Source organism: Homalodisca vitripennis, chromosome 7 (assembly GCF_021130785.1).
Source record: "Homalodisca vitripennis isolate AUS2020 chromosome 7, UT_GWSS_2.1, whole genome shotgun sequence".
Classification (NCBI taxonomy): Eukaryota; Metazoa; Arthropoda; class Insecta; order Hemiptera; family Cicadellidae; genus Homalodisca; species Homalodisca vitripennis.
Window position 1 is genome coordinate 88,466,183 of NC_060213.1, and position 16,425 is coordinate 88,482,607.

The following is a 16,425-nucleotide window of genomic DNA, read 5'->3' on the forward strand; positions in this document are numbered from 1 at the left end:
GATCATGTGGAAGAAGAAATCCATTTACCCGATGAAGAAGATGCAGAAATGGCGCCTACTGCCCCTTCCAGTCCACAGGACATGAGTGAGTGTGATGATGAAGATAATACTCCTTTAGGTAATACTTTTTATTCAAAGGACAAACAGAAGAGAGTGATGAAGTGGAATAAGTGTCCTCTTGATCCATCTAACATTCGTACAAGGGCATCAAACATTGTGTTGCGATTGCCCGGGCCTACAGGTGAGGCTCGGAACACTAAAACTGAGATTGTTTTAATTTATATTTTGATGATGATGTTATAGAAATGATAGTAAATGGAACTAACATTTACATATCAGGTATAAAAGGCCAATTTGAGCGTTAAAGAGATGCAAGACCAACAGATAAGACTGAAATTCGTGCTTTTATAGGAATTCTACTTCTCTCTGGTTGTTTGGGCAGTGGAAGGAAACACACAAAGCATATTTGGGACAATAATCGTGGAAGTGGCGTAGAATCGTGTTACTTGACAATGAGTGAAAATCGTTTTCATTTTCTAATGAGGTGTATGCGATTCGATGATATTCGAGATCGTCGACAAAGAAAAGCTATAGATAATCTAGCACCTATTAGATCGTTTTTTGATCTTATTGTGCAGAAATTTAGGACGTTCTTATTGCACTGTTGACGAACAATTGTTGGAGTTTAGAGGCAACTGCCAATTCAAGATATACATTCCAAGTAAACCAGGAAAATAAAGGATCAAGGTTTTTGCCTTAGTTTGTGCAAAAACCATGTATGTGTGTAATTTAGAAGTTTATGTGGCTAAGGAGCCTCCAGGACCTTTCAATGTGTTACAGTCTGCAGAGGACGTAACAATTCGAATTTGTGAGCTAGTTGCAGGAACAAATCGGAATATTACAATGGACAACTGGTTTACTTCAATACCTTTGGCTGAAAAATTATTTGAAGAAAAACAGTTGACTATTGTTGGTACAATGAGGTCTAACAGAATTGGCATACCCGAATATCTTAAGGCAAATTAATGCCGAGAATTATATTCCTCAATATTTGCAAAAAAAGACTCTTGTATCTTATTGCCCGAAGAAAAATAAGGCAGTCGTCCTACTCTCGACAATGCACAGTGACCAAACCATTGATCTAGACAGTGGGGAGTTGAAAAAGCCAGAAATAGTTACATTCTACAATCATACAAATGTTGGAGTCGATGTAGTTGACCAAATGTGTGCTAAGTATGATGTATCAAGAAACACCAAGCGCTGGCCTATGGTAATTTTTTTTGGGCTTGTGAATAATGCAGCAATAAATGCTTCACGCATCTACAAGTTCAATAATATGGACACTTCAATGCCTAGAAGGGAATTTCTAGACCATCTTGCTTGGGAACTTATTCATCCCCAGATCAGAAAACGCCTGGAATCCACAGTGTTACCCACTGAAATGAAAATTCGAGCTAGGCGAATTTTGGGAATAGAAGAACCTAGACGCCAACCTATCCCACAAGACAACAGAGTAGGCCGTTGCTATTTATGTGACATAGCACGTGATAAATCTACATGGATATGCTGTGACAAATGTGGCTAAAAGATTTGCCCTGACCACTCTTCGCTTGTTTGTCATTCTGTTTCAACAGTGAATGAAGAGTTTTATGTTATAGTCTACAATAAATGAACCTTATAATGTAAATTCAAGAGTTTTTGTAAAATGAAAAAGATTCAGAAATGTACATATAATGGTAAGATATTGACTTTTATGTAAATAAGCAATTTAAAACTATTTTATTGATTTTGTAATAAACATGTTTATAAGTGAAGTATTTTTCCATTATTCATGTCCTGAACTTTTTTTAAGTTTTACGACCTTAAAGATAGGCAATTTTCAAAACCAGCAAAATACAAAATAACGTAACTTTACAATTTTATTTTTTTATTTAAAAATTGTTGTTGTGTAATACATTGAAATATTAATTTAAGTAAGAATATATGTTGGAAATAATAAAAAATATCTAAAACAGTGCTAAATTTAAATGTCATTGTACAAAAAAAAGTCGTGGGCTACAACTGTAGCCCATTCGAGTATTGGCGTAACAAAACATCACGCGAGTCGCTGGGTTAATGATCTACCAGTTACCCTGGTTGGTTCTTTGTTATGTAAAATATATCCAAATTGTTTTACTAAATTTTGAAACTTTTCTGTGGTCTTGTCATGCTGTAATATATTTTTATTGAAGTCTGATGTAATTATAACCTTTTTTGGTTTTATATCTTTTTCAAGTTTTTGCATGAGAACCTTTAATTTCTCTAAGAATGAATTTGTTATTAAATGACCAGGTGATCTGTATCCTGTAATAAGTAAAACATTTAATGATATTATTTCAATAAAGGATCCCTTAAAAACAAATTGTTCATTTAAGCTCGAAAGATTAGATCTTTGAATTACATCTAAATTGGTTTTAGTTAGAATACAAGACACCCCTTTAGAATTATTTCTAAAAATACCATCAGCTAATTTAAAACCATTTGTTTTGTTTGGATAATTTTGATTAGATCTATTAATGTTGTGCTCATTTAGACATATCACTTGAACATCAAAAGTGCAATTTGTTAAAAACAACTCTAGTTCAGGAAATTTATTTTTTATATCCTGAGTGTTATAGTGAATTAAGCCAGGAACCTTACTAACAATCTTTGTAGTATGCTTGCTCAATAATACTTCTTTTTTTCTGAAATTTTGCTTTGTTGTAAAAAATATTCACTATTAATTGTCTAAATTAACTACATTCTACAGGTGTTTGTAGAGTCCCATCTAAAGGTAGTGGAAATTCAGGTGTAGACGACACGAGAACAGTTTCTTCATAGCATTCATAGGCCATTCACAAGTCCAAACTCGGTGAATGCAGATCAGTCTCAGGATCGTATCCATTAAGAGTAGGTATTTGAAATTGTGGAAGTGTGGTTTCTTCAGCCTGACACACAAAGCACTCCTCCATGCTCTTCAAAAAGTCACTGTAAGAGAGTCCTCCTCTAAGAACCCGAATAGAATGTTCATTTTACGTGATGACCTGGTCTTCAGCTGCTGTTCTCTTACGGAATTGGAACAATTTTGTGGCAAAGTGTTCCAGTGGAATGCCTTCTCTCACATAAACCATCGGTGAGCATATTAGTTGCTTGAGACCTCTGCTTGAAGTCACTAGTGAAATTTCGAAGGCTGTGTCATAATCCTTTAGGCTTGGTTTTGAGTTGTAAGTAGGTTTTATCATCAGTCCATAAATGGATGCTCCTTTGGTTTTTTGTAGAGTTAAATTGGTAGCAATAAATTCAGAGGGCTGTTAAAGTGCTTTTTGAATATAGCCGCTACACCTGTGCTCATGTTTCTGTCACTATCAACATCTGCGGAGATACAGTGAGCAAATCCTATATTCTCATCTGCTCCTAGTTCGTGAATAATATCATCCATGTTTGCCTCAACCACACTGACATGCTTGTTTGTTTGAGGAGGATAAACCTTTTTTCCTCCACGAATTGTGTCACTGTGCATTACAGTCTCAGAACTGTTTTCTAAGGCAGTTGTCTTAATATTTACCCCAGCTAGAGGAAGCTTTTATGTTCATTTCTGTGCAATTTGTATCATTGTAATAGGGCTGAATGGTTGGCACTCAGGAACTGTCGTTAATTGTACTTGTTCTGATGACTTGTGGTGCAGGTGGATATCCCTCACACTTTTAACTATCATTTGACTAATTTTGGCCTTAGGCCTACCCTTGTTATCAAAGTGGAGGCCATGTACAGTATGATAGTGTCTTGGCAAATCGTCGATTGATAATATGGTACTATGGTCAAACTTATTAATGCAATCTACAATTTTTTTGTTTAAATAGGTAATATTATTATCCAACTCAGGTTTATCATGCCTTAAGGACAAAGATGATAATAAGAGATTTGTGTGTTTGGTATTGTTTAGCAGGTACCTTAACATCTTCCATGAACAACTCCTCTCCTCATTTCTGTCAAGGTACTTAGTAAATAGTTCTTCACCACCATACTGAGCAATGGAGTTCTGCTAAAAATTTACTTCTGTAGGTATTTATTACTCGGAGGTGTTGTAATAATCAATAATGGCTAATATGAGTTAAGAAATCTGACAAGCACCAAACAATGCATGCTCAAAAAAGATGCTCAGTCAGAAAATTGTCAAAGAAATGCTCTCTCTCTTACATTCCACAATTCTTATCTCTCTTTTATCAACTATCATTGAAGCCAACATATTTATAGAAAAGTTATTGTTGTTAAAGTTACATTGTCCATCTGTGGGTTAACTAACTTGTTCATCTCATCTGACAATGGCAAGTTAAGTTCAGCTACAAGAATATCCCATTATCATAATTTTCAATTTCTTTCAGACAGCTATTATTCTATTGTTGAAATAGATGATTTCTTGGATGTATCCACATTAGAATTCGTTTGAGTGCTGTAATGTACTAAGTGATAAACTAACTCCAGACCATTAGTTTGATAACAGAAGGTACATACAACTTCCTGGTTCTATATCCTATCCATTTCCTTGTATTTCTTATACATTGTATGTTTAAGTGATAAAAAAAGGAATGAGTCTTTAGGTTCTTGTGAGCTTCTACTAGTGGATTGCCGTTTATTCCAATTGGCAAGCAGTTTCCTGACGCATCATCAGTAAGTACCTGGAGGAGGAGGAGGAGGTTGTATATCTCATAGGCCCAGGCTCTGGTCAGGATCCTTTTTAGCAGTTATGTCCCTGAAAACTAAAATGGAGATCTTTACAAATGTGTAAAGCTCCCTCTGCTTCACTGGGCTTCACTAGTGTGACATTGGAGTACTTGCCACTTAGTTCTTCAAGGCGCTTATTAACACAGGACAACTAGCCAGATCATTAGGGTGTGGTCGGTGTACTAAAATAATATTTTTATTTGTAGCTCTGTCCAAGGTTTCAGGTATTAGAGTAAAAGCTTCGTTTGGATAATGTTTTACCACATCATTTGTGTCACGTACCATCACATCACTAAGCAATCAGTTTTATGTAATTTTACGTTTTCTATATTCTTCTAATTTAAATTTGTTTTGTACACCTCCTGGCCTGAAAAACCCCACTGCTTCATGATGTTTATGTATTTTAATAAGGTGCCAGGCTAAATCTCGTCAATGACTTATAAGCACAAATGAAATCACTGAGTGATAATCAAATCAAATGAGACACTGCGTGTGTCTCACTGTGGCTCTCTTCACTACCGACGTCCGACATCACTAACACTTGGAGTCTCATCTTCATCAATTTGTAAAACTTCATACTGGTTCCTTAACCTAATGGGGTTTTTGTTTTTATGACACAACTTAGATCTTTATGTTTACTTTTCACAACCATTGAGAAACTCTCCAATTTTTTTCAGGGCTCCATAAAAATTTTTTCAATCCAGTGTTTTGGAATGATGTGGAGTTCAAAGGAGGCAAACTATGATGTAGGCCTGAATTTACTTTCTTTATTTTGGAGATATTCAAGTGTTCTTTTTGGCTCAATTTTTCTGTAATGTATTGACTTATTCCAGCAGTATAATTGTTTCTTTATACTTTATTACTAAAGTTTTCAGTTGTATACTATGATTCTTAAGAATTATAATTTCTTTTCTTGTACAGTTAATGTCATTGTTAAGTGAATTAAATTTGTAATTTCATATAGATTTATTAGTTCTTGAGTTATATCTCTATTAATACCTATATTTTCTTGTTTATTTTCTATTGGAAATCAACAGATGTACATTTATTATAGAGCCATTTGCTTGGTAATTGTGCTATGATTTGATATTCCTCAAGAGATAGAAAAGTACCATTGAGTTATATCTTCTGTTATATCAAGTTTAATCTTCTGCGGAATCATGTAGAAAATATAGTTATGTACAGACTATCGCATGACAGCCTTTGGTTATATTTTTGGAACATTTGCCACAAGTATACAGTAAATGTTTCTTATTAATTTCCATAAAAGTATTATAAATTTATAGTATACTGTACAGTCAGGGAAAACAAGAAAATTTATTTGTATAACATAGGTAAAAATCTAATTCAATAAATTATTTCATGACTATGAATTGTATAATGCTCTGATAGACTTTGAAATTTCTACAGAAAACCCAAAAAGGATTGGAAAGTCCCTTAATTTTTTTGAGTAATTACAATTAGAAAAGTGATTATACATCTATTCAAAGCATCATAATGAGACGAAAATAGAAATCAGTTCAACTCTGTAATCAAAGTTACAACAGTAAATGATATAGTTTAATCAACAATAACTGCATTTGAACCTTAGAATGGGTTGGTTTCTTTTTGTATCTTAAACTATATTGTTTTGCAGACTTTTTTGCTGTTTTTAAATAGAGACATTTGCTGTTTTCTGTAGAATTCAGACATATACTTTTATGATGCAAAAACGTTTTGTTAGTGTCTTCACTAAAATTTTTGTTATTTTTTATACAATTATCACTAAGTCATTTGCACTATCTGTGTTAATGTCATCATCACTTAAAAAAGCCAGTAGTTTATTTGCGTGGTAGATATTTCCATGATAATAATAATAATAATAATAATAATTTTATTTGTCATGAAAATGTATTACATCATTGACAAAGTCATAGTATATTGCTTATTGTTAACCAAGTCAATACAATAGTCAATAAAGTCTTACAAGTAAATTAAATAAAATAAATAAAAAATCACAAAAATGACAGTACAAATTGTCAGTAACAGTAACAAACACATTAAAAATCAATACTTTTGGTGTTGAAGAATTCATCTAGACTGTAAAACGGATTCTCCAACAACCAGGAATATAACTTATTCTTAAAGATATCAAAGGGATATGAGCAATATTTTTTCTCCAGAAAGTTATAAATTTTCAAAGATACTACAACATGACTGGTGAGGGTTTTGCTTAATCGAAAATGTCCAATTTCAGCATTGTTTCGATTACGCGTGTTGTGGTCATGAATTTTATGTTTAAAATTTAACAAATTTGGATTTTTATGGATGTAAACCACCGAGTCATATATATACAAATTTAGAACCGTCTGAAAACGAAAATTTATGAAATGGGGTTTGCAATGCTCTCTGGTATCACACTTTTTTAGAGCCCTAATTGCCTTTTTTTGTAATACTAGTATTTCGGAAATTCTGGTGCAATTACCATATAGGACTAATCCATATCTAAAAACAGATTGGAAAAAGGCAAAGTATGCGGCTCTTATAGAATTTAGTGGTACAATATCATTCAGTCTACTCAGAAGATAAATGACTCGTGAGAGTCTTTTATTTAGATAATCAATATGTGTTGCCCATGTCAAATTTCTATCAAGGTTGATACCCAAGAATTTAACTGAGTCTGAATAGCTTTCGTCCAATGACCCAGCAATATGCCTAAGAGTAAACAACATTTTTGTTGTTTTGTCTTTATTTAGCAAAAACCCATTAGCATGAAACCAGTTTGATGCATTTTTTAATGTATCATTTGCCAACAGCTCCAGATCATGTACACTTTGACTGACATTAAAAAGTGTAGTATCATCTGCATATAATATGGTTTTCGAGTTAAGAGATAATGGTAAATCATTTATATAGATTAAAAAGAGTGGGGGACCTAGGACGGAGCCCTGTGGAACTCCCCACTCCACGAGGGCTTCTTTAGACCACTTACCATTATTAAAGACCAGTTGCTTGCGATTGTTAATATATGATTCAAAAAAATTTAGATTAGGCCCAGAAAATCCGTAATGTTTTAGTTTAGATATAAGAATTTTACTATCAACACAATCAAAGGCCCTGCTCAAGTCACAAAAAGTAGCCCGAGCAAAGCCCTTGCTCTCGAAAGCTGAGTGAATTTGTCTAACTAATTGATCTAGAGCATTAAAAGTTGATTTATCCTTTCTAAACCCAAATTGTGAAGGTTCCAGAAGGTTATTACTTTCCCAGAAAGTAGTAATTTGCTTACAAACCAATGATTCAATTAGCTTACCCAATACAGGAATTACAGAAATTGGGCGGTAGCTTTGAGGTTGGTCCTTAGGACCCCTTTTAAAAATTGGACATACTCGTGAAATCTTGAGTTGCTCAGGGAAAATACCGTCATGAAGCAGATGATTAATAGACACTGCCAGAGGTTCAGCCACACTACCAATAATACTTTTTAACAAATTGTTAGACATACTATATATGTCTTGACTATCAGAATTGCTCATTCCCCTGACAGCATCCAAAACATCATTTGAAGTAACAATTTTCCATTTAAAATGTACTAAGCTATCATTAGAGATTGATTCCATAAGTTCAACAAATGTAAAACTGGAATTAACAACCTTATTTTTAATTTCTTTTACAGATTCGAGAAAAAAATCATTAAACACATCAGGCTCAATATTACAAATATTTTGTTTGCTGTTTGCTGTATTATATTTAATTACATCCCAGGCAGCTTTACATTTATTTTTACTATTTTGAATGTACTCAACATTTTTAGCATGTTTTGCCTCATTTATAGAACACCTGTATTTACACTTCAACTCATAAAACCCCATATTTAGATGTATATTATCCCTGTTACATTTTCTTAATCTGTCCAAGAACAGTAGCCTTTCCTTCATGATAGCTAATTCAGTTGTATACCAATCCTGTTTGTATTTGTTTTTATGCTCTGTTCTTTTTCTATTCACCCTTTTAACAACTTTGTAATGATTAATACTATTCAGTATAACATCAAAAATTTTAGTAAATAGTGTTGCAGAACTTTGCTTAGTATATTCACTTAACAAGGACGGCCAATCATAAGACTCCAGAAGTAAAGAGAGAGGTTTAATATTCTTTTTAGGTAGTACCATGCTTTGAATACTATTTATATGTTGAGAGGTACCCCTTGAGTCAACAAATCCGTCTTTTTGACATGCATTATATAGAGAAAGCATTAGAAATAAAACCATAAAATACTCCAGGACGGGTGAGATGGAATAACATGGTAACTGTCTGCAGTGTGTGGCTACAGCGAACTCCTCAAGGTGCACTATTAATAGAGGACCAAGGAAGTGCCGATATCTAGTAGAAAACAACAGGACAACTTGTATCACAGTTTATTATAGGAATACTTTTTGCACAATACTATGGCAGAAAACAGAATGAATCAGAAAAATATAGCAGTGCGTAATATTACATAAGTAGCACACTTTTATGTAACCACTATGTACGTAATATTACATAGAAAACCATGAAAGGATTAGCAAAGAGAAATTTGTTGTTTCACAAATATTTAAGAGCGTACACTTGCCAGTATATGCTGGGTTCAAAATTCATAACAATATCTATCTAGATACTGTTTTTTTTTTCAAATAACATTTCTGATACCAAACAAAGGAATATATTCCATTAATAGGGAAGATACTCTGAGGAAGAGTGTCTATAGCAATGGCGTAACTAAGAGAGAGGGATAAGGGGGATAAAAATTCTCCCAAAATCCCTAAAATATTAAAAAAATATATGTATAACAACAAACCAACTTGTCTGGAATACAGCAATTAAATCCATTATTTTAAATTACTCCTATCTAATTGATTTCAATTTAGATGTACTCAAATTTTATTTTATATCCCACAGTATGCTATTTAATCAGATTCATTCCGCTTCAAACACAAGTCCTTTTCATACCACTGGTCAATAGCAAATGCTGGAAGGGTGATTAAAATGTAACAAAATGTGTTTGTGTGGTTATTTATTATATTACATTATAGTGTTATTTATTTTATCTTATTTGTATGTGTAACATTCATTTTGCCCTAGTTGGATTGTATAACATAGTTATATTTCTTAGTTCATGACGCTATTCATTGTGAATTGTTCAAACTGACGAAAAAAAGGATTATGACTCTGAATGTAGTCTTGGAAGGAAGAGAGAAAAATGTTACTGACATCTAAATAACACATAGATAATACAAAGGTTCTGTCCAGGATTTGATACAGGACACTGTATACTTCATTGTAAGGGTTGGTTTGAGCACTCAAATTCGTACCTAGATGGATCAGGTATTTGTAAATATGGAAAAAAGAAATGGATGAAGAAATCCAAATCCACTGAAATGGCTCATCCAGTTTATTTCTGCAATCCGTACATAAAGACTTAATAAGAATATTAATAATTAAATAATTATTATTACTAAATTTAATTGTGATGAGACATTAGAGCTTTTATTAAGATAGTTAAATCAATTTTGGGTTTAGAACACATTTTTTATGTTAAATTAATAGCTCTTTAAGATAATCTCACTAAGTAAAGAAAAAGTAGAAAGTTTTTAAAACTTCATGTGAATTTTTACAGGCTTTTTAAGTAGGAAATTTAGGCAATGTTTTAGTTCTAAATTAAAATGGCTGAAGATACAAATTACTTTTATCTAAGTTATACTTTTTTGAGTACCACTTGTTTATGAATTATAGCTTCAGGGTGTAAGATGTTTGTTATTCATTGATAAATTAATGAAATTATATTTTTTAATGAAATAAAATTGAAGAAAATTATGTGTTTTTAAATATTCTTTCTAACAATTTTGTTTTATTGCCTGAGCTCTAGTGTAGCATATCACTATCAAAAATTTCATTTCCGTCTGTCTATCTAACTGTCCACACAATATCTCGAAAATGAACTAAATTATAGACTTGAAATTGTGCTTGAAGCTTCATTTCTACAGTATATAAGGAGCACTGTTTCAATGATAGTACATGTCACTACATGGGATAGGCTGAGCGTCAATGAATATTTTAAAATTGGTCTTATGATGGCAATGAGAAAATAGCAGAATAAATAAATTTGTAAAGAAACTCAATACTCCCATAACAGATTCAATCATGTAATATAATAACACATGAAGTCTAATTCTCCCTTTACATACAACATTACCTACCAACATAATTTTACAGTGAGTTGATGAGCAGATTGTTGTAATATAAACACTGGTATGAAACCTAATTTTATGAAAACAAATCTGAATATATCACGTGAAAAAATATTTTGAGAAAGATTTCATAAGCAGACTTTAAATTTTGTATGAAACTTCATTTCTATATGAATGAATTCTATGATGCGTAATGTTTGCGTTAACCTATTTTTTTGTGCGATTGCGTTTATCTATCTGACAGCAGTATAGATTTTAAATATTGCATGTAATCTCAACGAAGCCTGTTACGACACATAGTGTGGCATAATTCTACTTTGTAAATACAAAAAACACACAATTGTCTGCAGCTTTAATCTTGTGCTCTAAAAGTTTCACATTTTTATTTTTAGTTGTTTTTATATGGTCCTGACTGCAAAATGCTTGAATTTCCTGCTAAATTTATACTCAAATGCCTGTGATTTCACGAAAAGTGATACAAAACTTTAATTTTCCTATACTGAGAAGTTATATTAAAGGGCTATAAATTTAATATACAAATATTTCCAAACCCAAAAACGACATTTGTAGTGTTTTAATAACACCTTTTTGTGGTACTCAGTTATTAAAAAAATGTACAAATATTAAAACAAAACACGTTTATTCAAGAGTTTTAATAACAATAACATAAATAACTAAGAAAAGTACATAGCTAGATATAATTGTATTATACAATAATATTTATTAAACTTAACAAATATATAATTAGAAAATACAGTATTCATTTATTCAACAGTGTATTTTATATCTATGTATTATAGGTATAACGTACATATTATAACAAAAACTTTCATATAAATTATTTTAACTAACTTAAACTTTATTTTGTTGGATGTTGTTATACTCAGTCACAAAAAATATGTTATAAAACTATAAAACTGAAGGAAATTTCTATTTAATTATACAGCCATAATTTTATTTAAATTACACATAAAAATCCAAACCACTTACAAAACCTATTTTTCAATTTTAGTTTTTAAATAACTCTGTTAGTTGTAATACAGTGTGATTTATCTTCGTACTCATTTAAAATATACAAAGGAGTCAAAATAAAATATTGAACTTGAAGTACACCTTTCTTGCTTTGATGGGCTCTGACTGTTAAATAACTAGATGTTTTTATTAAAATTATAACTTAAAAAATATAATTAAAATTGTGTTATTTAAAGGTGACCATTACTGTATTTTCCAAATAACAACAGTCTTTCAACTTGGCACATATGAAAAGCAATTATTATTTTAGTATAAATTACTATATGGCAACAAGATCTGGGGAGTTGTATACATACAATTAATAAACTACATCTAAGATACACATTTGATTACAAATTAAATATCATATTACGTTTAATTTTTTGAGAATTTTAATAGCCAAAATCTCTTATTTTGGAGATTTTAACTTTGTTTTTCAGGAATTAACAATTATGACCTAATATATTTATACTTACACATTGATATTCCTAAATTGTAATCTCGGCATGTTGTACTTGAGACTCTATCGAGAAGTCAGAGAAGCATCTAGGAATAAGCTCCTAAAGCATGTGACCCGAGGAGACTGGTCTAATAAAGTAACTAAGTTGATATTATAAAAAAAAATATTATGAAAATTATAAAAAACAACAGTTTGAAAGTATTTGTACTCTAAAATACATTTGGACTGATGTATTCTTTAATATTACAATTTAATAAAAGTGAACACTTACATGTAAAATAATGAGTTTCTGATACTAAACTTCTAAAACATTTCATCCACATTAACAAATTCAAAGAAAAACACTACCTTAGATTCATACAAATATAATTACATTCAACTAAAAACATTACACTGAATTTGATGAAACTTAATAACAAATGACTGTACATGTCAGTTATAACCTATACTTGCTTTAAAGCATTTCTACCTATAGCATTAAAATTCAGCTAGACTTGACTATATTATGGCACTGTTAGATTGTGGTTATCCTATGATTGTATAAACTCTAATTACTGTGTATACAGCACATTATAACTATTAAACTTATTGTTTTTACTATTTACACATGTCTTGCTATTGTTTCTGTTTCAATTACTCTGTGTTTAATTATTTTACATTTCAATAGTGAAAACCGTTAAACATTTTAATATGGTCTACGTTAATTTTTGTACTATACATTTTAATGATTGATTTGTTTAAAAAAAATACCACAACAATCCATATTAAAAAAAAAATTATAGTGTCAGCATTGTAAGTACTGTTTGGTATTGTATATAACTAGAAAAACTAAATATTTGGAATGGTGAAGTGGCATATTTCTGTTAGCGTAGTTGAAAGTGAGATATAAACAAATAGTTTACATACTTGCAAAGAACTACCTTAAAATAAAAGCAAACTCTGATGTTTATAAAGCATTTACAAACATAACAAAATGCACAAACTTACAAATATTTTGTACTTTACCGAACATAGTTTACTACAGATTCAATGTTTACATTGACTAGTTAAGGAAGGTACTATTGATTCTAATTTGTAATGTTTTTTGTCATTGTACTTGAAAGTAGTTATTTTATAATCTTAAAGTATTGCTGGTCTTTATAATCTTACATGAGTATGGTATAAAAATATATTAAACCCTGCAAAAAATTCCATTTGTATATATCATCTCTTGAAACATTTCGGTAACCATCTACATCTCTGCAGCTGAACATTAATTATGGAACAAGCCACTATTCAGTATCTACATCGGAGTAGTGTTCCAGGAGATTTCGGGAGTGTTGGAATTTGGCGCACTCATCGATGCTCTCTTCTTCATCTTGATTGTCTCCGGTTCTCCAATGGCGTCCAACTCGCCTTTGCTGAGATGGGCGACCAAACCAGCCCCCATGGAGTCTCCCAGGACGTTGATTGTGGTGCGGAACCGGTCTCTGGAACAGTGTCAATACTATTAGTAATCCCAATCAGCTATTAGGTTTTAAAACTATTACAGCTTGATAATGTACATCGTTAAAACTGCAGTCATTAACGATGGCAATCACAAACCTGGATCTGCTAAAACATACTCACTTCAAATTTTATTTTGTCATGTTTATTTATATTCCTTTAATTTGTCAAAACAATTTGCATAATGGGTTGCAGCGATGTAATTCTTGGAAGGTTTAATAGAGCGACGTAAGACGAGGCCTGTGATTGTAGTGCAGAGTACCAGATTATGGGACATATCTTGCGTTTTGTTCTAGTCAGTCATTTTCTGGAGGGGTGCAGGAGCTTAGAGGATTGAATTTGGGTTTTTAACAGGTAGAAAACATTCAGTACGTGTATGTTTCTTTTTTAAATTTTGACACCAGCACCCATCCTGTGCTGTAGGTCCTTTTATTTATTAATCATTTAGTTTAGGATGTTGGAATAAAACCATGCAATATAAATATGAATATTTATGTTCCTTTTGTTATTAAACACACAAAATTTTGATGAAGCCTATTGTTTTTAATGAGTTGTCCGTCCCCATCAGTAAGTGTACAAACTGTGCGTTCTACAATGATTGAGTGTGTACTATAATGATTAGTTATTTAAAATTTATTAAATTGTTTTCAATATTTTTGTTGCGTAAACAAATAATGTATTTTCTGTCATAGGTAAAGAAAATTAGAATTTCTTAGTAGTTTTTTTAAATTCTAAAAAGAGTGATTTTTAACCCTAATAGTGGCAGTCATTTCACTTGTTAATGGCAGGCCGCTTTTGTGTGTTGTGTAAGGTATTTTCCTTTCTATTTAAAAAAATAAATATATAACAGCAATTATGATGTACTATACATTTTTTTTTCCTTAAGATCAAAAACAATATTTAACCCTTTTAGTGCCAATGCCCTGTGATCCAGACATCTAAAAAACTATGCATGAAGTGCTGTCTTGTTTACCGGATGTTCTAAAAACTATGCCTAAAATGCCAATGTACAGTTAACCGGCCATGATGAAAAAAAATCATTACAAATTCAAAATTAGACATTTTATTTATAAAGATATAGTTTTACATATAAACAATGATTATAGTGTATATTCTTATAAATATAAGATTAGTAGTCAACAATATGGTTTCCTAAAGGGTACTCAATCAGGTTTCCATGTGATTGAGTACATTGTCAATCAGATGGAGGAAGGAGCATCTGTTACTGGGTTCCTCTTAGATTTCAGTAAGGCATTTGAAACTTTTGACCACTATCTACAGCTAAACAAAATGAAGAGCATAGAAGTAAAAGGCAAAGCTGCAAATTGTTTTCAAGCTATCTGGCAGGGAGAATACAAATAGTCGAATTAACATACACCAAAAAACCACATTACCCATATACCAAGGTCACCTTTACTCCCAATCAATAAAGGTGTACCCCAAGGCTCAGTATTAGGACCAATCCTTTTCATCCTGCTGACCAACAACCTGCTAAGATATCTTTAAGAATATGGGTAAGCAATAATTTATGCAGATGAAACTGCATTCCTAGTTGCTGACAAACAGAAAACAAAACATTAGAAATTTCATCCTTTGATACATACATCATGGCTAAGCAGTATTGTTAAAACAATTTTCTTGTACTTAATGAGAAAAAACTCAACAATTAAATTTTGGAATCCGAACCATCGACTTACTAGAGATACCAAACATTGAACTAAAAAGTGAAGCAAAAATATCTCGGATTTATAATTGACAAGAAACTCACTTGGGCATAACATGAAGGCAACCTTTGTGGAAAATTAAATACTAGCCTGCATGCACTCAGAAGAATAAAAACTTCTGTGACCTCGAAACAGCAAAATTAGTATACCACTCGTTATTTGAGTAGCATATTCAGTATGGATTTATAGTACAGTATGTGGAAACTCCTCAGACAATAATGTAAGTCGAGTCTTGGTACTACAGAGGAAAGCAGTGAGAATTTGAATAGGTCTTAACCAATATGACTCTTGTCAAAGTGCGTTCCAAGATCTTATAATACTTACTGTGACATCACTTTACATTTTTGAAGTGATCAAACATGCAGTAGACAGAAATCACCAGAGTCTAGGTGGTTTAAGAGATGGTCACCAATGTAGCACTAGGAGCAACACAAACTTTGCCATGCGGATTCACCACACGTCCCTCTATAAGAAGAAACCATGCTATGCTGGAGTCAGACTGTTCAACCTCCTTCATGAACAGTTAAAAAGAATCAGTGAAGACAAAACTTTCAACAAGCATCTCATGGAGTGGTTGCTGGAGTACACCTTGAAAGAATTAGTCAACTGGAGAAACAACCAGACTAACCTTACTTGGTTTTAACTTCATATAGATTTTAATTAAAACTCAAATTATATTTGAACTTATTTTTAACCACATGTGTAAAAATGTTGACGCAATTACTGTTCTCAAAGATTATGTTAATAAAGAAGTTTGTCTTTTGTCTTCTGTCTATAGTCGTTATTTTTTGAAGTGAAAACT

The 16,425-nt window shown here is 31.8% G+C and overlaps 1 protein-coding gene across 1 annotated transcript in view; it reads right to left on the reverse strand.

Annotated features, from left to right (window-relative positions):
• Positions 1-10,110: 10,110 nt before the first annotated feature.
• The window catches only part of LOC124366041 (excitatory amino acid transporter 3-like), a 116,569-nt gene continuing 110,254 nt past the window's right edge, over positions 10,111-16,425 (reverse strand). Inside the window, 1 exon segment of the mRNA XM_046822249.1 lies at positions 10,111-13,883. Within this exon segment, the coding sequence (XP_046678205.1) occupies positions 13,697-13,883 (187 nt within the window). The 3' untranslated portion in view covers positions 10,111-13,696.